The sequence below is a fragment of the Callorhinus ursinus genome, unplaced genomic scaffold (assembly GCF_003265705.2).
Source record: "Callorhinus ursinus isolate GAN/ISIS: 27379988/994484 unplaced genomic scaffold, GSC_fseal_2.0 scaffold2, whole genome shotgun sequence".
In the NCBI taxonomy this organism is placed as follows: Eukaryota; Metazoa; Chordata; class Mammalia; order Carnivora; family Otariidae; genus Callorhinus; species Callorhinus ursinus.
In genome coordinates, this window is record NW_027397064.1 from 53,250,104 (window position 1) to 53,272,624 (window position 22,521).

At 41.5% G+C, this 22,521-nt stretch overlaps 1 protein-coding gene across 1 annotated transcript in view; it reads left to right on the forward strand.

Moving 5' to 3' along the window:
• Positions 1-22,521, forward strand: part of PDE11A (phosphodiesterase 11A) — a 382,192-nt gene that overhangs the window by 342,313 nt on the left and 17,358 nt on the right. The window contains exons 18-19 of the mRNA XM_025849540.2: positions 5,712-5,786; positions 10,572-10,655. Of these exons, the coding sequence (XP_025705325.1) occupies positions 5,712-5,786; positions 10,572-10,655 (159 nt within the window). The remainder of the gene's footprint in view (positions 1-5,711; positions 5,787-10,571; positions 10,656-22,521) is intronic.

Below are 22,521 nucleotides of genomic sequence, written 5' to 3' on the forward strand. Positions count from 1 at the left end.
CATTATTATTGTCATTATCCTGTATTATCCAACTGGGCCCTAAATTCAATGACAGGCATCCTTAGAAGAGAGAGATGCAGGGAGATTACACATTCAAAAGAGGAGAAGGGGATGTGAAGACAAGGCAGAGAGTAGAGCGATGCGGCCACAAGCAAAAGAAAGGTGGCAGCCACCAGAACCTGGAAGGGACAGAGGATAGATTCTCCCCTAGAGGCTCCAGAGCAAGCTTGGCCTTGGCAACACCTTGATTTCTGTCCAGTGAACTGATGTTGAGCTGCTGACCTCCAGAACTAGAAGAAAATAGAGTCCTATTGTTGTTTTTTTTTTAAGATTTTATTTATTTATTTGACAGAGAGCAAGAAAGAGAGAGATAGCACACAAACAGGGGGAGCAGGAGGCTGAAGGAGAAGCAGACTCCCCGCTGAGCAGGGAGCCTGATGCAGGGCTCTATCCCAGGACCCTGAGACCATGACCTGAGCCGAAGGCAGACGCTTAACCAACTAAGCCACCCAGGCACCCCAATTCCTGTTGTTTTAAACCACCAAGTTTGTGGTCATGCCTGGCAACCCTGGGAAACTGATACAGTTTATTACCCCTATTTCACAAATGGGAAAAGTGAAGCCTAGAAAGGATAGCTTGAGGTGATACAGCTAGTAAGTGATGGGGCTTGGTATTCAAATCCTAGCAGATTAAGCTCCAAAGCCTTCACTCTTTACAGTGCCTTACACTATCTCACACCGGATACATCAGTGGGCATTTTTATTTTTTTTTTAAGATTTTATTTATTTATTTGACATAGAGAGAGACAGCAAGAGAGGGAACACAAGCAGGGGGAGTGGGAGAGGGAGAAGCAGGCTTCCCGCTGAGCCGGGAGCCCAATGCAGGGCTTGATCCCAGGACCCTGGGATCATGAGCTGAGCCGAAGGCAAACACTTAATGACTGAGCCACCCAGGCGCCCCTCAGTGGGCACTTTAAATGATGCCAGTGGTAAGGAGAATGAGCTATTATCCTTCAGCCTCAGTGGCTTAAAACAACATATTGTTCATGAACATGTGCATCCAGGGTCAGCTGGTACTGTTCCTCATTTTGGACTCGGGCTGAAGGAGCAGTTACCATGTGGATCATTCTGACAGAAGCCCTAGCCTGCCTCATACTGGCAAGTAAATGCCTCTTCCCAAGAATTCATTGGCCAGAACTTGTCACAAGACCCCACTCAACCAGGAAGTATAATTCTTTCGTGTGCCCAGAATGTAGAAAGCCAGAAATAGTTAATGAAAATGTGACTACCACAGTTTGCCCTTCTAATCACCAAAAGTGTGATTCACTCTCCTTCCTGCAGGCAAAATATAGTCAGCCTTTCCCCAAGGGAAATGACCCAAACATCCCATTAGTCATGGTATCAAGCTCAAAGTCCAAGATCTCTGGGTGATTCATGCCAGTCTCTACATCAGGTCTGGATGCAAATTAAAGACCTACACACACCCCAAACATAGCATCTTACATACACCCAAACCACGAAATACTCATTGTGATACTCCCATTCAGAAAGGAAAGAGATGGCCAACATTTGGCAGTTAGGGGGCCGCAGTAATTCCAAAATCCCACTGGGCAGTCACTGTGAGGCCATCCATTCTGTGGTAGGCTCTGGTTCTCTGCAAGATGCTCCCCAACCATCATTATCCATGGCTGCTAGATCTATTCTGGGAAATTATCCCTTTTCCATTGTCCTCCTTGGCTATATCCAAAGGTCAGGCAGCTTTCCAACCTGTTTCCCACCCAAAATGGTTGAGGACCCAAGGCTTGTTTTAGGTTTTAAGTAGTCACAGTCTTATGTGGTTTTTGGCACCAAACTCTCTTGCACGTTTAGTCAGCTTCTTGTGTCTTTGATTCTAGTCATTTCCACTTGCCAATAACCACATACACAGTTCTATTCTAGATGGACTTCTTAGATCTGCCATATCTCTTTGCTTCCTTGTTTTCAAGAACAAAGAAAAATAACATATGTACGTCTTTCTTCCTCCTTCATGACCCAATTCCTAGCAGTCGGGGCCCAAAAGATGCCAGTGAGAGAACCATGTAGTAAAATCATTTCTCTGGGCCATTTTGTACAATGGAAGGGATATCCTGGGTACCACCTACTTCATTCGAAGTTCTTAACTGTGAGTGCACTGGCCGTACCTTTGATTCTTGTTTCAAGGCTGAGTTGTTGTTGTTTTTTTAAGATTTCATTTTTAAGTAATCTCTACACCCAACATGGGGCTTGAACTCACAACCCTGAGATCAAGAGTCACATGCTCCACCAACTGAACGAGCCAGATGCCCTGCGAGGCTGAGTCTTGATCAGCCTTTGTCATTCAAAACATATCTCAATTTTTATTTTTATAGTTTGGGATTAAAAAGCAGCTTCATCTTTCATCCCTGAAGATGAAGACTCTGAATTTGTGACTCTTCCTTTTCATTTCTGATGATAAGCCTGCCAATCCTTTTCTGAGCTCACTTCTTACAATACTTAGCAAAACATAGTCAATAGCAGTCGTCACGTGCTACTAACATTTGTTTTCCAATCTCTTCCCCTAAGGCAGTAAATTCATTAGATACATTATTTGTTTTATTTCAGTGAGAATTGTACAAAATATTTTGCCACTGTGTAACATGGGCCATCATCCTTACAGCCTCCAACAACATTTCTTCACTGTCATATACCTGGTCCCCTTGCTGATGCCACATATTTTAGGGTCTTCTTATTTGTCTTCCTTTTTTTCTTTTTCTTTCAACAGCAGCACCTCAATTCCATACTAGTTTTTGTGTTAGTCAAAACTAGGGTAGGCTTTGCTGCAGTAACAAATATATTCTCAAATTTCACTGCTTAACTCAAAGAAACACTTATTTCTTTGCTTCTGTCACAGTCCAGTGTAGATTGGGCAGTTTTCCTACAAAGTTCTCCTCCAATAAATAGCTCTCCTCCAACTGAGCCTTGGCTCTCATTTTAGTGTGACACATTTGAAGTTACATAAAGCAGGGTAAGTGGGAAGAATTTGCACGGTTGAGTGGCTTATTTCTACATCTCTGCCCACCCTTCACTGCCCCAGTGTGGGAAGGCTCCCCTACAGTGAAGTTGGGGAACAGAGAAGAGGTAGGAATCTTCCAGGTACTGGGGAAAGGTATAGTAGCAGAGGTGGGCAGTCTGACTGGGATGGAAAGAAGTGGAGGAGTGGAGACTGGGAGAAGTTCAGGGGACCAGGGGAAAACTAGAGAAGATTGGAAAGAGAGTGAGACGATGAAGTATGATGTGCCAGGCCTTTCAGGAACCCCAGTGAACGGCACATCAACAACTAGAGGAGCAGTAACCCACTTGGGAGCAGGAAAAGGACAGGAGAACATCCTTAGAATGAAAAAGAGTTCCTGCATTGACATTTTAAACCAACTTGGGAGGCCCACTGGCCACTTGAAGGTGGTCTTCTTGGTCATTGATGTAAGTAATATTTTATTTTTAAGATGTGAAGTTCTGCTGATAAGTGCAGAGACCCAAGAGTTCAGGGAAATAAAACACAAAACCATGTTTTTCCAAACATTTCCATCAGAAATCTTGTCACAGCTCTAAACTGGAGATCTCATTTGTGTTTGTCTCCAAACCGAATAGGTTAAAATGTTTTCAAAAACATACTCACTTCTATGATTTTAGGAAACATTTGGACAAAAACAATGGAAACTTCTTTTAAAAATATAAATATATTTCTAGTTTCCTAGATGTTGATTTTTTTAACATTTCCTTGCAAAATGTTTTTTTTTACTGGCGTCTATTCCAACCCTCCTTCCTCACACACATGACTCTAAGCATGTGGGTTTCCCCAGTGATCCCCCAAGGCCTGATTAGCATCTCAATTTCCTTCTTTAATAAAAAATTCAATCAGGAGCCACTTAATGTTCCTGATTGGGTTTTTAAGTACAAATGAAACAGTGGTACAAGTTGAGCCGTGAAAGAAGCCCAGGGGAGATAGCCAGGACCACTTTCGAAAGATCAAGGACAGGATTTTGTTTTAATTTCTTTGCTTTTCAGGAGTTATAGACCTATGCAGGACTCCTACCTTGGGGTGACCTGATGTGCACATTTGTATTCTTTAGTGCAAAAGACCCACCTCAGAGCAATCTGAGGGAGTGTTCTGAGAGCTGAACAAAGGAGGCCAGGCCCTTAGGGGACCATTTCTTTTTTACAGGAAGCCCAGAGACAGAGAGAAAGGTCTGGAGTGCTAATGGGAAAGGTAGTGGCAGAGACTGCAGAGAGAGAAGGAAATCGGGCCCTAGGAAAACTGAGCCAGTGCCAACTAGTTTTATGCTATTGAATTTTTAAAAGGTACCCATATTCCTTATTAGAAATGCTTAAAATCTGAACTGACTAGATATTCTATTTCTTTATAAATGAGTTACATACTTGCTATTCTCAAGGGGTGTGTGTGAGAGAGAGAGAGAAACAGAAACAGAGATGGAGAGAGACGTTTTTCTGTTTTATCAATGGTTATGATTTATGGTTGGCAGAATCTCTTGAGAGATACACTTAAGTAAATTATCTTGATTCTATCCACTTGACCAAAATTAAACCATTCTAGCCTTTTCCAGACCTTAGAACCTCATCTTTGTAAGAGCCTGGAATAGAGGAAAAACTAGTCTGGGGATCCAGATCTTCTTGCCATCAAGTTTTCTGGGATTTTTTTTTTCCCTGCTCTTCCAAATTTTCTAAATCCAGCTAGTTCATCTAAGAGATTTCCTAGATGCACACTATAGTGTTGTTGAAAATACCCATTTAACACTTACTGCTCTATCAGTATGCTTCCCATAGCTATCATTAGAAGCACAGGGCGTGGCGAAGCTTCTCTTCGGCTTAACAATGACCAATGAGCAACTTCTGATCATCCATGCTAATAGACGAAAAGTGGAAAAATAGAAGTCCTTACTTTGGAAAAATCTCTACCATTTGAGGTAGAAACACCACTTCCATTGTGCTTGTACCAACTGGAACCTACCATAAATTAACACTTTTAGTACCTAGATTAAGACAGCTTGAAGACCAAATCAACACTCTTCAAACTGCATCATGACACACTTTAGAAAAACCTGGTATGAACAGTGACTCTAGCGTTAGTCCTGCCCTTGGCTGATTGCTCCAGTAAGAAGCAGAGGTTGCCCTGGGGTTATCCTCTCCAGAGTGCATGCGAATATTGGTAGGGTGAAGCAGTTAGAGAGTTTGGGGGATGGCAAATGAAACCAAGCTAAGATAAAAGTATGCAACAAAGTGAAGAATCTCTGTAGAAACAACCAAAAGTTGGCTAAATTATTATTGCAAGTATATCATATTATAAAAACAAAAAATATTATTAGGCATTATTTGCTTCATTTTTTCTGCAATAAGAGCATTTCCTACTTTGAAGGTGGCAACCCAGTGCCTCCTCCTGAATATGGAATCTGTACTCGCCGAGGTCGTCTACTAGCATGCATCTAAAAATACCTTGCACCAGTTCCTCTGATTAAGAGAAAATCCGTTTCATTGGTTAAAGTCTGTAATACCTTGAAACAGAAAATGTTAATGTACTTCTTCAAAAGCTTTTTAAGTGCTTATCTGGGTTGAAGATCATCACCATACACGGAAGGCAGAAATAACTTCTGAGTCTTATGATAAACCACATATAACCATAAATTAAATATGTATATGTTTCAGGTGGCTGAACTTGTAACCAGTGAGTTCTTTGAACAAGGAGATCGGGAGAGATCAGAACTCAAACTCACTCCTTCAGTAAGTTCGTCCTTCTGTTATGACGCATTTACCCTTTGGAATGACATTTTCGAAAGTAACTCCAAAAATCACAACTTGAAAGCAGGGAAGACTGAAAGTTGGATTTAAGGAAGCACTCCTGAAAGTTTAAAACTTTAATTAAACTTAGATGCTGAACACTCTTATTCCCAGGTTTCTGATTAAGAGTGGTGAGCTACTTAACAAACATTTCCTGAGCTCGCACGGTGGGCCAACTAGGCACGAGGGAGGATATGCAGAGTGGCATTTGAGTAGCTCAAAGCCCAGTGCTGTCATTTCATATGTGGTCAGTAGCTCCTTTGGAATAGAAATACAGACAAAAGTTAAATGCAAGCTGTCCAGCCTTGAGCAGCTAGAATGGATAGCTGCAGTGAATAATGGATGTTCTGGATTTTATTTTCCAATTTCAGACTTTCCAAAATCATAAACCGAAATCATTTCAAGTCTCTGTTTCTTTTCTTTGTTTGCAAAATGAAAAGTTTCACTTGGGGAACTAGGTTCTTCTGACTGAAATGCCATTTTTATTGGATTCATCCATTCGATTATTATTTGAAAATGCTTACTGCAGTCTCTGGATGATGCTGTTTTTACTCAAACAAGACAAAAGACATAAATGCCTCCATCACCACCCACAAGGAGGGGGTGGCCTCTTTATTCATAATGAAGGGTTAGCTAAAAACACATCGCCTGACAACTCAAGGAATGATGCAAAGTGTTGGAAAGCCGGCTCAGCTCAGTAGATTCAGTGCGGCTCAAGGAATATGTCCGTTGTCAAGAACGTCTCTTTATGAGGATTCAAGTCAACTGAGTTTTGCACATTTGGGGATATTTATAAGATCTCCAAGTTTTAAGAGGTCTTTCTTCGCTGACATTTAAAAGCAAGGAAAGGCAGCAGAACTAGCTCCTAGTTAAACAACGTCACCTGCTTGAAGTCAGACCTCACAGCCTTACCAATGTTGACTATTCCTAATTTGTTGCTTACCCATGAAAGGTCAGAAGACTACATCAGTTAGAACACTCGCCCAGTATTTTAGTTTCCAAAGCAACATCTACTTATACTGTTTCCAAAACCTCCCTTTATTCTTTTTTGGTGGTGTCACCAGATTTGGCTATAAAAATAAAGACGCTGGATTGGGATACATCGTTAATGGGTAAAACCTCGTACAACCCACATTTCTCTCAGCTACATATCTATCTTCAAATTAAAGCTTTCCTCCACTTAAAAAGAACTGTTTCAGAGGCATCCTCTGAAGGGTGTATAACGCAGCAATACTACAGGTCATTTAATTGAATGAAAAAAAATATGAGTCAGTTGCCAGCATTGGTGAGCTGGCAGGGGCAGTGACCCAGCACTAAGGAGCCTTTGTCTGTGGGCTCAGGTAAGGCGTTCTCTGAAGACACAAATGAGATCGATTTTGCAGTGGAAGCATAGCACTAAATGCTACTCTCGCCTCCCAAAAGGCTACTTAACATTGCTGATGACAGTCTCCTGGCTGCTGTGGCAGGGCTATTTCTCATTAGTCCTTTTCCAGAGATGTCTGGAAATGCATGCACCCACAGGTGACACCAGCCGTGTCCGTTATTCCTTGATATTCAGGAAGAAAATTGTCTGGGAGCCCCATCAGGTGTCATGGTCCTAAAGGTCATTAGAGTAACCAAAGGGTTAATAGTGGAAGCAGTGAGTCAGTTAATAAAACATGCTTGAGCACCTCCAGGTATCAAGCATGAAGTTGGGCACTGTGCTTCCAGCCATGAGCAAGGTGCCATCTTCCCTGCCCTTCCCCAAAGCTTGTCAACTGATGGGAAATATAGATATTAAATAAATAATCACTCAGGGTGCCTGGGTGGCTCAGTCAGTTAAGCATCTGCCTTCGGCTCAGGTCGTGATCCTGGGGTCCTGGGATCAAGCCCTGCATCGGGCTCCCTGCTCAATGGGGAGTCTGCTTCTCCCTGTCCTTCTGCCCTCCCCTCCCCGACTTGTGCTTGCTCTCTCACGTATGCTCTCTCTCTCTCAAGTAAATGAGTAAAATCTTTAAAAGTAAATAAATAAATAATCACTCATAATCAATTACAAGATGCAAAATGCTGTAAAAGGAAACCACAGGACAGTGTACTATCTCACACTTCCACTCAAAAACATTTTTTGAGAAGTGACTAGTCTGCAAATAAACTCTGACAGTTATGGTCAACTGATTTTCAAAAGGACGCTAAGACAGTTCAGTGGGGGAGGAAAGCAGTGTTTTCAAATGGTGCAGAGACAGTAGGATATCCACTGCAAATGAGTCAAGTTAGACCCCTACCTCTCACCAAACCTCAGAATAACCTCAAAGTGGATTACAGAAGTAAATGTAAGAACTAAAACTATATAAAACTCTTAGAAGAAAACAAGGTGTAAATCTTCTGGATTGGATCTGGCAATGATGTCTTAGATATGACACCAAAAGCACAAGAGACACAAAACACAAGAAAAACAAAATAGATAAATTGGACTTCATTAAAATTTAACACTTTGCATCTTAAAGGACACTGTCAAGAAAACGAAAAGACAGCCTACAGGATGGGAGAAATGATTTGCAAATCATATATGATATGGGCCTGGCATCTAGAATATATAGAGAACTATGAACAACTAGAAAGGCAACCCAATTTTTAAAAAGGTCAAAGGATCTGAATACATATTGCTTCAAAGAATATACAGAGATGGCCAATAAGCACATGAAAACATGCTCAAAATCATTAGTCATCAGGGAAATGCAAACCAAAACCGCAGTGAGATGCCACTTCATGGGGACTAGCTATAAATAAAAAGACAGACAATGACCAGTGCTGAGGAGGATGTGGAGAAATTGGAACTTCATACACTGCTGGCAGGAATGTAAAATGGTGCGGCTGCTTTGGAAAATAGTTTGGCAGTTCATGGAAACATTAAATGTCAGACTGGGCTCATGGCCCAGCAATTCTGCCTCTAGGTCTATCCCCAAGAGAAATGAAAACATACATCCACATGGAAACTTGCACATGAAGGTTCAGAGCAGCATTACTCATCAGGGCCACAAAGTGGAAATAACCCAACTGCCCATCCGCTGAGGCATGGATAAATAAAATGTGGTGTAACTATACAGTGGAATCTCATTTGGCCATAAAGAGGAATGAAGTGCTGAAAAATGCTACAGTATGGAACCTTGAAAACATCATGCTCAGTGAAAGAAGCTGGTCACAAAGGCCACGTATCATACGATTCCATTTATATGAGTGTGCAGAATAGCCAAATCTATACAAACAGAAAATAGATTCGTGGTCACCTAAGGCCGGGGATTTGGGGGAGGGTGAGGAGTGACTGCTAATTGGTATGGGATTTCTTGTTGGGGTGATAAAAATGTTCTAAAATTGATTGTAGTAATGGTTGCACAACTAATTGTGAATATACCAAAAACCACTGAACTAAAACAAAAACAAACAAAAAGTTCTATGCACCAGAAACAGTAATTAAGTAAATAAGAAAATTTCAGGTAACTCTGAGAGCTCAAGAGTAGATAATAGAATAATATTTTTAAAGGAACACTTCAGACAAAGACTCCTGCAGTTCACAAGATCATTCCTTCCTTCCTTCCTTCCTCCGGCATGAGTCAGTCTTCTCCAGACCCTAGTCCCCTTTCCTGGTATTTCACATTTCACATTGTAAGACAAGGACGAGCAGAGTCTGTGGGAGTCAGTGACCTTCTCCCTGATTCCGGGGGTTTTCCTCAGCAGCACCCTTCTCTCCTCTTGTGAGCTTTGGCAGCTCGTGATTTCTGTCCTACCCGCTCCCACCCTCATTCATGAGTCTGAAGGATGCTGGCTTTTTCAGCATCTCCAGACCAAGGGAGTGCCTTGGATCTGCCCTCGTGACCTATGTGAACGCCAGAATGATGTGGATGCCACATGTTATCTCTGTAGAGGAGAGACCAAACCTACTTTAAGACAGTAATGCAGGGGAAGGTCACTTCGTAGACCTGGCCTTACTCGCTGATAGCAGAAAGAAGGACATGCTTAATGGAGTAGAACCGGCTGTGTTTGTTCAAGAATCCATGTGCGCCCCAAGTCCAGCTGATTGGCTCCCTTTTCATGTCTGCCCAACAGACATATGTCATTTCTTTTTCTTGAAGAATGTTCAAGAAATTTTCTAAACATTATAGTATCATGAAGTTTAAAGGCTGGGAAGGAGGAGAGAATGGGTACCTACCACATCATCCATCCCATGATAGACAAAAACTTAGGATTTTTATTAGTGACAGAACCTTATTGAAAAACACACAAGAGTTGTCAAACCAACACCCCACCCTGAAAAATTAATACAAATAGTTTCTATTTAAGATGAAGCTGCTTTAAGGATCTTTCTAATCTATCCCACCTTCTTTCACTATAAAAATAAAAGCCTGCATTATTTTTGTGGCAATAAAGCATATCCCCTTCCCCTTGACTTGTACCCAATTCCCAGTGACCTGATGACTTGATTTAGTGGCCATTACCTGTATCTGAAGGCAGATTTTGGCCCCAAGGAGTTGCGTGCTATAAAGTTCAAATAAATTCATTTACAAATCTCATAAAAAGAGGTGAAAATACTTTATTTCTCATCATAGATAAAGGAAAAGAAAGTACATGTAAAGATTGATTGTGATTTGTGAAGTGTTCAGTTGGTAAAAATTGGATCATCGTGGTAAAGTGTTTGACAAAGCACCGGTAAATTACTCCAGCGTAATAAAGCAAGCTTCTTTTCCCCCATTCTAGGCTATTTTTGATCGGAACCGGAAAGATGAACTGCCTCGGTTGCAACTGGAGTGGATTGATAGCATCTGCATGCCTTTGTATCAGGTAATCATGATTTGGGAGGGTCTGCATGTCCAAATGAGCCAGGAAAGAAGAGCGTATGTACTTTCAGAAGGTCTAGCCTTCCGATACCCTTCCAGGGTATGGGCATTGCTAAGAACTCTGGTTGCAGTCAGTCTCTTCTCAGATTTCTGACTGTCTCCTAGGAAAAGTTGATGCTAGGGGGCCGGAGACCTGAGTTCTCCTTCTAGGACATAATGTCCGTGGGCCTCGATGCCCTCCTCATCTCTAAACCAGGGTTAATCATATTTTATCTCAGTATTTCCCAAGCTGTGCCCCCAGGAAACACAATTATCCAGCCATAGCCTAATAGATATTTCTTCAAAGACAGCTCTCGGGCCCGACAACGAGGGAACCCGAAGTCTCAGAGAGTCCTTCGGGAAAGAAACACGTTTAACCTTGATTCATTCCAAATTTCTTTAACATCTGACTGTGGGAATCTTTTTCACTTTTTTTTTTTTAAACAATTCTTCTTTTACTTCTATGAATATCACGTGAGACACAAGAGTTCCATGAAACCATGAAACATGGTTTTCTGTCCTGGCCCCATGGTCTGGGCCCCAGGGTTTTCAGAGAACCTTCCATGTTAAAACTCTGCCTCTCTCTGAGACGCGTGTGACAAATGCTGACCCCTGCATTCTGAGCAAGATGCACTGTGGTTTCTGGCTCTGCTGCCTGGCGTTCGGGACCCTGCTCCTGGCAAGCAGATGAGTGCCATCAGCTTGAACGTGCACGCTCCACTTTTTGAGTACAGATTAGGGTTGGCATCGGTTAACTCTAACAGTTTAGTGTACATTGGCTTTTAATTCTCCTACTAAGCATTTGCTTTCATGTGTAAAACCTGGTGAGTTCTTTACCCCCTACCCAGCTCAATCAGACTGAGCTGCTTTTCTAACTTCAGACTGAGAAACACACGCAGGGAAAGCAAAATCGCTTTAGTTTCTCACTCTGTGTAACTCCATTAAAAACACAGTATTGTTTTTTAAGGACCTCACAACTGTTAAGTTTCAGGCTTATCTACCACTTCGTTTTCAGCACTTTTAGGAGCTGCTGAGCCCTGTCACATTACGCTAAAAAAAAAAAAAAAAAAAAAAATCTAGAATACTGTCTTGAAGATGGAAATGTAACTTTTCAGTGACTATAAACACCAAAAATAAATTCCTTTGTTTTATGTTAACCATTAAATACATGATAGCATAAAAATGAGACCAAGTTTTAAAATAATCTAAGATAGATTATTTTAGTTATAACAGCACATAATGTTCTTTTGTTTAATAATGAAAGATTGGGCAAAAAAAATCAGGAGTGATGTGTACTTTATTATAAGAGGATCCTTAACTCCCCTTTCTTCCTGTCCGCTCCTCTCATCCTTGCTTCTCTGGTATCTCTGCATATGCTGGGGGCCCAGGTATAAAGCCTACAGCTGTTGGGTCAGATATATCTTGCTTTGCTAAATTCACCTTGACTACCCATGTTGAATTATTTATAATTTATTCAGTTTCCTGTGCATAGTTATGCAATAAATGGGATGAATTCTTGCCATGAATAAATTCCTTTTACTGTGGGTAAAGCTGAGGAGGATGTAGACTTGCAATTGCAGGGCTGATAACATTTTTGGTATTAGTTTGCAAAGCTACTTTGGAATGGACCCAAAGTCCACACATCCTTCCTATGTGATTAGTTATAGTAAATGCTGGAAAGGATTCTCATGTGCTTTTCCATGCTAATTTCATTGTTTTGGTACTGATTCACAATCATTTGAACTTATTTTATACTTCCTATTAAATACTTTGAAATCTTCAGGTTAAAAAGGAAGCTGCTTGAATTTAAACTGAAAATAGCACTTTCCAGAATTTAGGGAGTAATATTACCAGATCACATTACCTATCATTCCTGATTTTCCACATCTGTTTTGCTTTACTACCTATGTGTGAAGTTAGATACTCCTGCTATTTTTATCCACAGAAAATTAACATATAGAAATTTTAAGTGACACTCCCACCAAGCTAGAGTTGTGTCCCACACATCTGTGGTCTCGGTTTTGGTGTAGTGGCCTTTCTACCACCCATTCCACCTCTGCTGGATATTTCTTCCACAATCTTTTCTTATTAAACTATGGAGAGAATCTTAGCATTGTAAAGAGGAATGTGGAGGAGCTGTTTATAAAAGGTCATGTTCATTTCCGCTGCTATGTCTTCTTAGTTAACAAAGCATGAAAATCATGCTCATTTTTTAATGTCTTACCATCACTTATTTTTAAAAATAACACAGAGGGGCACCTGGCTGGCTCGGTTGGTTGAGCATCCGACTCTTAATTTTGCCTCAGGTCATGATCTCAAGGTTGTGAGATCAAGTCCCATGTTGGGCTCCGCGCTCAGCAGGGAGTCTGCTTGAGATTCTCTCTCTCCCATTCCCTCTGCCCCTCCTCCCTCCCCTCCCCCTGCTTGCTCTCTCTTTTAAAAATAATAACAAACAACTAAGTGAATAAATAAAAATAACAGATTTTATTTGTAAATTCTTTATAAGTCTTTGAAACCAATATTTCAAAAAGCCCTCAGACTGAAACTTTGTTGAGCAATTTTAAGTATCCTCTCTGAGAGTCCCTATTTTGTTCCATCTCACGCAGTTGGAGGCCTGGGGGTTGACTGTTATTTAACTGGGTAAGCTGACATTAACTGTCACGCTCCCAAAGTGAAAATGGAATTCGTCAGTGGGCAGGAATCACCGTTAGTGCAAAAATACAAAACCTTGACGAAACAACTCACCAAGCAAGGAACGCCATTGATGTGACATTAGTCACTGAGGCAAATGTCTGCAGGAACTCAGGTTGTTGCTGAAATGCCTGAACAGTTTGGGGTTTTGAACATGAACATGCAATAATGAAGAGTCTGAGAGGATGGAAAGCAAATGGGAAAGTATGCAGGTGGCAGGCATCCCAAAAAGGGATTGATCTGAAATGACATGGTCTGAATTCTAGAGCATAGGAATCCAGGGTGGCCTTGCTAGGTCAGTCTGGTCATAGGACAAAAGGGTACAGAATAGTACACATGAGACAGAGAATGTTCCTTTTCATGGCCAGGGTCCTGAGTGGCACCAAGGTGGAGCAGTTTGAGTGGCAAGAAGCCTCGTGTGGCACCTGAGACAAACAGATGCGGAGAGAGCTGGAATCCCTGTGAGGGGGAGCTGTGTGGAGAGATGCCCTCCAGTGAGGGTGGAAGCTAACGGAAGCACTGGGGCGGAGGACTGAATGGCAGAATACGGATGGAATTTGGAAGCAGGGATGGAGGTGCAGATGAGCAGTAGATACAAATATGGTTTTAGGACAGCTTTTTTCTTTTAATTTTTTATTTAAATTCAATTTAATTAACATATACTGTATTATTAGTTTCAGAAGTAGAATTTAGTGATTCCTCAGTTGCTTACAACACCCAGTGCTCATTATAATAAGTATGCCCATCACCCACTTACCCCATCCCCCTCCCCTCCAGCAACCCTCAGTTTGTTTCCTAGACTTAAGGGTCTCTGTGGTTTGCCTCCCTCTCTGTTTTTGTCTTATTTTATTTTTCCTTCCCTTCCTCTATGTTCATTTGTTTTGTTTCTTAAAATCCACACATGAGTGAAATCATATAGTATTTGTCTTTCTCTGACTTATTTTGCTTAGCATAATACCCTCTAGTTCCATCCACATTGTTGCAAGTGGCAAGATTTCGTTCTTTTTGATGGCTGAGTAGTATTCCATTGTAGACATCTGGGCTCTTTCCGTAGTTTGGCTATTATAGACATTGCTGCTTTATAACATTGGGGTGCAGGTGCCCCTTTGAATCACTATGTTTGTATCCTTTGGATAAATCCCTAGTAGTGCAATTTCTGGGTCCTAGGGTAGCTCTATTTTTAACTTTTGAGGAACCTCCATACTGTTTTCCAGAGTGGCTGCACCAGCTTGCATTCCCACCAACAGTGTAGGAGGGTTCCCCTTTCTCCACATCCTCGCCAACATCTGTCGTTTCCTGACTTGTTAATTTTAGCCATTCTGACTGGTGTGAGGTGGTAACTCCCTGGGGTTTTGATTTGTATTTCCCTGATGCCAAGTGATGTTGAGCACATTTTCATGTGTCTATTGGCCATTTGGATGTCTTCTTTGGAGAAATGTCTGTTTATGTCTTTCTGCTTTTTGGGTGTTGAGTTTGATAAGTTCTTTATAGATTTTAGATACTAGCCCTTTATCTGATAAGACATTTGCAATTATCTTCTCCCATTCCGTAGGTTGCTTTTTGACTTCCTTGACTTTCACTGGGTAAATTGGTTTCACTTCATGGTTTTGAAAAGGTTGTGCTTGTCAAATATGAAAATAGATCAAGCACTTTCCTTGTTCACTCCAGTTTGCTGAGTTATGTCCCTCTGAGCCAAGGGCAGATTATCACTAGTCTCAGGAGCCTGAAGGGCTCTACTCATTTTATGTGCCTAGGTGGGAACTCCCACAAACTACATTTTGGATGCCCGCTGCATTTAAAATTGAAACTCATCTCTGAGACAACTTCAATTTCCAACCAATTAGTGCCTATGTTGAAGGAAAACCAGGCTCACTCCTCCAATCCTCCTAAAATCTATTCATTAGGAAGTTACCTACGTAATCCAGTGACCGACTGGAAGTGACTGACCGAAAATATATAAAAATATATAAACAAAGCAGTGCATAGGGAGGAAGTGTGCAGAGAACACTCCCAGATCCATGACTAGTTATAGAGTTGGGAGATATGACACACTTGTATACGTATATTTACATGTGAGTATATAATTCTCCAGAACTTGCTCATCTTTTTAATCTGATGGCTCCAAACTGTTCGTTAAAGAAAGTAGAAAATGGTCCTAACAGGCAGAGTCATGATTTATCTGTGACAGTGTTTTAATCAGGAAGCATATAGGAAGTCAAGAGTGGGCAGGGAAGCATCAGAGCGTGTGCCCCACGAGAAGACTAAAGCCTGGTTGGTTAGCTCTGTCCTAGCAGGGTATCTTGAAGGAACACATTGACATCTGATTCCTGTGCTTTCTGCTGTCTTTGCACCCTGCTGGGGATCCATTAGCCTGCTGCTCAACATCTTCAGAGGGAGAAAAAAATAGAAAGAAAGAAAGAAGAAAAAGAAAAAAAAAAAAAAAAGACACCATCAAACTTTGAAGTCATTGCTGCACCAGCCTTAGGGATAAACAGAAAACCTGATGTAGCAGTGTCACACTGAGCCTCTCTTTGCGACAGCAAGCGACATTTCTGCCCTTTGTTTTCATTCGTGACTTAATCAAACCTCAGTGTACCTAGAATTTCAATGATGCACAGAGGCGTTACAAATCTTCTGTTGTTAAGGGTTGAGGGATTTAATTTTTATTATGAACATAATCAGATTTTCAGCCCATCCCAAACAGGTTCTTGATTTGCCGGTGGCTTTTTTCACAGATATTGCCAAAGGGCTTGACCTGGACAGGATCTAGCCAGAATAATTCCCTGTCTCCATCTCCATTTTCCTGCAGAAAAATTCTGCAAGAGTATTGCCTCTTTATAAAAATGCCATGGGGTTCCTACAACAGGCAGACCTTCTGATGTTCTGATTACAGTAGCTTTTGACTTTTTTTCTGCCTTCAGCTGTAATAGTTGTTTTGGAAAATACATTCACTTGATGCAATTATTAATAAGCTCTCTGAAAGAAAGGAGAAAAGAATCTTTAATATATAATTAAAATTGTCAAGACTGGGAATTAGAATTGATAAATTGGAAAAGAGGATGTAACCTGCTAAGACATTTTTTCTGGACTTTTTAAAAAGTTCTTTAAGAACAATTTCATATTCCCCAGATGGCTCATGCCTTGTGTCTAATTTTTTAAAAAAGAATAAGTAATGAGCTATGGAGTGACTAGTTAGAATGTAATACATCTCCTCTTAAAAATCTACAAGGAATAGAATGTGGATACAGAGAAGAATGATTTCATCAGATACTTTTTTAAAAAAGGACACCACCCAAATCAGTTTTCTATAAATGTTTTCTCTACAATATTTAGTGTTCTTGTAGATGAGAGGAAGAAATAGTTGGGGCTAATTTCTTACTTGTGTTTACAAGGAATGACAGCATGTGTAATTCAAAAAACTCAAGAAAGAGAGAGAGAGAAATAACTTCCTACAGTCTCTATAATTAATCCATCTGGCTCCACCTTTTCCTAGTGATGGGGGGGGAGCGGAGACAGTCAGGGACTAGTCCTTAAACTTGACAATTAAAATATCATAATTTTTTCTGGTTGAAACAGGTCTTTGGGAGGGACTGAAATGTGAATAGTTCCCAGCCGGAGCTATTTCTTCTCCCCAGCTGCCATCTGGGGCCAGGGAAGCTCGCCTCTCCTTGTGATCCCGTCAGGTGCTTCTCCCGTCCAGGGCTCAGCGCCTGTGGGCCACCCGTGAACTCCCAGCTCCTTTCTCCTCACCCTGCCGTCCACACAGCTTCCTCTGTCCTTTCTAATAAGCTGTCGGAGGGCAATGCCAACTTGTTCTAGGACAATTCTGTCATTTTCCTGAATTAAGCCCTGAGATTCAAGAGACAAGCCCTCCCGTGCCCCCCCAGGCTTTGTCCCCCAAGAAACAGGGAGCCAAGACCCTCACTTCTCATTTTCCCTTTCTCACCACCACCCCCTCTTTCTGTCTCTCTCATTCCCTCTCTCCTCTCTCTTTCCCCCTCCCCTGCCCCTGCCCCTGCCCCCATCTCTGGCCCCGACAGTGGACAGTTTTTTTTACTTCTTTTTTCTTGTCTGATGGGAACTACCCTTATATGGTCTCCCCTGTGCCATCTGCACTAGAGCTTTGTGGTCAGACTGGATGATCTGACTTAGCCAGATTTGGTTCTTAAGAGGTAAAGGAGAATTCTGGGATTTAGACACCTTCTCTCTCACCACACAAAGCTGGCTTTCAGGGTTATAGTCTCTCAACGCTGAATGATGACAGCTTGCTGTTTCTGAGGGGAACTGCCATTTGCCTGCAGGAGGGGAGCCTACTGAGTTAATGGGCGCAGAGCCACGGGCGTGACGAATCAAGCAGAACAAAAACACATGGGTTTAATATTTTCAAAATATTGTCCTTGTCACATATATTATACCTAAAGCTGAGTGCTGGTAGTAAAACCTGTTTACTTGAAAATTTTTCATGTCCAATCAGTCAGCTACGAATGGCAGAGAAATGTGAACATTTGAAAGTGCCAGTTTTAGGTAGTTTCAAAAAAGCCCCTCCGCGACGGCCTGACCTCCGCACTTTTGCCAGTGATCTTCCTTTAAAAAAACTGGATCATGGTGCCCCTGCTTAAAAACCTCGGGTGACTGGCACCATCTGTAAGATCCCTTCTGGATCCCTCGCTTTGGAGTTTCAGGGCCACCTTTTCTGAGGCCCCCTGCCTCTTGGCTTCCTCTGCTGGCGCCCTACCTGCTTCCTGAGCCAGGCACCCTTTGTCCCAAAGCACAGGACTCCCAGCCTTTTTGTCCCTCTTCCCTTGCCTTTTCTGTGCTCCCTCCCGCTCCTTTCTCCTGGAAAACCTTTACCCCCCCCTCAATATTTCTGTGGCACTCCGTCTGTCTCTTCCGAACCACACATGACACTCTGTATTGTGAGTGGTTGGCTGGCTTGCTCCCTTCCCCAGGAGACTAGTTTCTGGGGACCATCATATTCCTGGTACCCAGCACAGGGCCTAGCACATTCGAACTGCTCAGTGAAAGTTTGTGGAACACATGAATGAAGAAACGGAGGAATGCATGATGGGTGCAGCACCACAGAATTAATTACAATCAACGGAACGTGTGAAGTAGAGTTTATAACGTCACGTTAAATTATCATCTATAAATACATAAAACCTTTCATCAGAGTGTGCACTGTTCTATTCCTGCCCATAATCCAAAGTATATGGCCTATGGTATCTTTTTAGAAAGTGGTTTAGTTCTCATCATGGTTGAATTGGCCCTTAATTCTAATATAAAAAGGCCAGTTTATAGCCATGAATTTTTCAGGGCTTTGACTTTTTCAACCAAGAAATACATGAAATTTTCTTTTATCCAGCATTGGCAGAAAATATGGTCTTCTAGTTATTTTAATATTCGTGTTAATAGAGAGAGCTAGCACATATATATATGGATTTCAAGAATTTATGTTGTGCATTGTATACATGTGATTTCAACATATATTGAATCATATGCAAATTATAATACAATAAAACATGCTAAATTTGTTATGATTAAAATGTAATCTTTCTTTGACTTAGAAGACTTTTCAGATCCTACATTTCCTAACAGTTACCACTACTGCAAGCATCAGATAATCATGTGCTGTGTAGAGGGAAGTGCTGAACGGCAGACAGGACTTACTAACAGAACAGCATTCAAGTTCACGTCGCTGCCTGCACTGAGCATGGTATGTGTCAGGTGAAGGCATCTCACACCCTTGGCTACATCTCAGAGTTCTTCCTGAATACCTGATGTGCCAGGATGTTTGATTTTAGAGAGAATTTTCCACCTCCAAAACTGAGTTTGACTTGATAAAGCAACCAGTTCTGTGTACATTTGCTTGTGAATAAAATGGACTTTAATTTGTCTCATTCCATGCAACTCTTAAAAGAAAAAAACTGCTCTTTATACAGTAGCACTTAATCTGTTCTTATCCATGTGCATTTTATGAGTTCAAAACTGCCATGATGAATCCATATTAAAATGCTGGAATCTGGTTTAAAAAAAAAAGATAATATATTCCCTCATAAGGCTTTTGAAGCTAGAATTTAAGATAAGATCTACTTTTCCTTATCAGGCTGACCAGCATAAATAACTCTTTTTGAAAGTGTTTCTGCTTGAGAATCATGAAGCTAAAAATGACTTAACTGAAGTCCATAGAAGGCCTGGAATGTTGTCTTACGTTGCTTCCCAGTGCCTCTAGAAAGCATATTTTAAAAGCTGATTAGTACCTCTTTTTCATGGCTCTATCTTCTTTGAATCTCTTCAGAAAACGAGGAAAAGAGAGAGGAAAAGCAGGAAGGCAGAAGAGAGAAAGAGAGGGAAAATTGCATTTTTCCACCAGGAAATGAATCAAGGCCTCTTTTAAAAGATTGTTTTTAGCACTGTAAGTGCCTCTCCGAAATTTCTGCAATTTAATGTGCATTTGGAAGGTCAGCATTGCTTGAGCTCGTGGGAAAAGACGCATGAGATAAACATAAAGCATTCTTTTTTTTTTAAGATTTTATTTATTTCTTTGACAGAGAGACACAGCGAGAGAGGGAACACAAGCAGGGGGAGTGGGAGAGGGAGAAGCAGGTTTCCCGCGGAGCAGGGAGCCCAGTGCGGGGCTCCATCCCAGGACCCCGGGATCATGACCTGAGCCGAAGGCAGACACTTGACGACTGAGCCACCCAGGCGCCCCAACATAAAGCATTCTTATTATGCTATTGCCAAACAGAATCTTCTATACTACTCAAAATGTTTCCTGAGGGAATTCAAGTAGGCACTATCTGGATGCCTAGCCATCACAACTCTTATATTTAATTATCTGAGCTGCAGCCATAAAAATATGAAATAAATCACTCAAGACACATCGCCTCATCTAGCAAGCAGATGCTAGATGGCCATGTGACCAGAGAGAGCCAGGCTCTCAACCTCATGCACCAAACAATATGGCAGCCCGACAGTTGACTTTGTTAGCCAGGATCCAAAATGAAGTTAAAGACTTCTATCAGAGGGGCGCCTGGGTGGCTCAGATGGTTAAGCATTTGCCTTGGGCTCAGGTCGTGATCCCAGGGTCCTGGGATGGAGTCCCGCATCGGGCTCCCTGCTTGGCAGGGAGCCTGCTTCTCCCTCTCCCTCTGCTGTGCCCCCCTGCTTGTCCTCTCTAGCTCTCTCTGTCAAATAAATAAATAAAATCTAAAAAAAAAAAAAAGACTTCTATCAGCCTGAGCACTTGGAAAAGATGTTCGGTATTAGAGTCTTGACAGACATGGGGTATCCTTATGCACATTGTTTAAGAAAGCAGACATTTATTGAATACTGACTGCATTTACAGACACAGTTTAATTTGACTCTCACTGTGAAAGAAGAAAATACTTCATTCTGGATCCTATAATGTCTAATGGTCTAAGTTTAACATAAGAGGAAAGTGAAACCTACAGAAGCTAATGGACTTAATTCGAGTGAAGCAGTTAATACAGAATAGAGCCAGAAGTTCAAATCCAAGTCCTCTCTGTCTTCATCTGCTGCTTTTTCTCACTATACTGCCCTGAGGAAGTAAAAAGTGATTCCATTCTAACCAGTAGTGCTCTACCTTTGTAAACCTCCATTTATAAGATAAAACCCTGAATCCTTCAGAGGGAAGGATACAGGGACCAGAGTAGAGATTCCAGGGAGAGCAATTCCTAAAAGGCCAAATGGGCTAATGGATTCTGTTAGCTGGTTACTATAGAAAATTCTCTCAGAAATACGTTGTGTTAAGCTGCTCTTGACCTAACACTTTCACTTGCAAAGTGGGTTGACATTGTCAATAAAAGATGGGAGGCTGGCCTCACTAGTTTATCTCCTCATCCTTCTGAGACTTCCATTAATATAATAATAAAGGAATTTTTTAAAGGTATAAACTTTCTTGGGTATTGAAAAGAGGGTGAAAAATTTTTGAGGAACATGATAGAAAAAAAACCTAGATTTCCTTGAACAGACTGTTATTATAAGTAAGGATGTTAAGGACTCCGCCAGCAAAGACTCGGAAGGAAATAAGGAACACAGTAGAGAAAACATATTGCCTTACAGAATACTTGAATTATTAAGAGCAGGTTGTTAGGAGAAGTAAGGACCTCACATTCTCTTCTTCCTGTGGTGCCCCTTTATGCCACTGTCCACACATAAACATGAATTTACCCAGAGACACTAGTGTTTTCTGCCTTGGTCACATAACATAATGTCTTAACACGTATCCACATTACTATCATAACTTTCATGTTATCCTTTGAAACAACAGCCTGGTATTCCAATCAGTTGACTTGTCATAATTTATTCAGTCATTACCTACTTTCTTTTACTTTTTGCTAAAAGAGGTAATTCTGAAATGAGCACCTTTTATTTTATTGACTTGTTTAAAACTATTAAGCGTGATTCAAAATAATGAAGTTGTATTTCTTTAAAAACAACAACAACAAACTCTCAAGGACAACAGAATGTGAGAGGACGTAAGATCTCCTCAAATATTAAAAGTTGGCAAGGAACTAACATCCCAGAACGTCTGCAGATGGAAGTGAGCTGATCTGTCTTTCAGAAGGAACTCCTGAGAGGCTCAGGACTCAGAGGGGCCAAGTACCCCCAAGAGGATGTATATTAGTTTCCTAGGGCTGTCTCACAAAGTACAGCAAACTGGGTGGCTTACAACAACAGAAATCTATTGTCTCACAGTTCTGTAGGCTAGATGTTCAAAATCAAGGTGTAGCAGGGTTGATACCTTCTAGAGGTTCTGAGAGAGAACCTATTCCATGCCTTTCTCTTAGCTTCTGGTGGTTACCAGAAATCATTGATATTACTTGGCTTCTGGATGCATCACTCCAATTTCTGCCTTTGTCTTCATGTGACATTCCGCCCCTGTGTCTGTGTGTCCCTGTGTCTTCCCATGGCCTTCTTATAAGGGATACCAGCCATTGGATTTAGGGCTCATCCAATCCAATATGACTTCATCTTAACCTGATTATATCTGCGAAGACCCTATTTCCAAATAAGGTCACATCCCAGGTACCAGGGTGAGGACTTCAGCATATCTTGGCGCGAGCTGGGGGGCGGCGGGGGGGTGCACAATTTGATCCACAAAAACGAGGTGGCAGCAT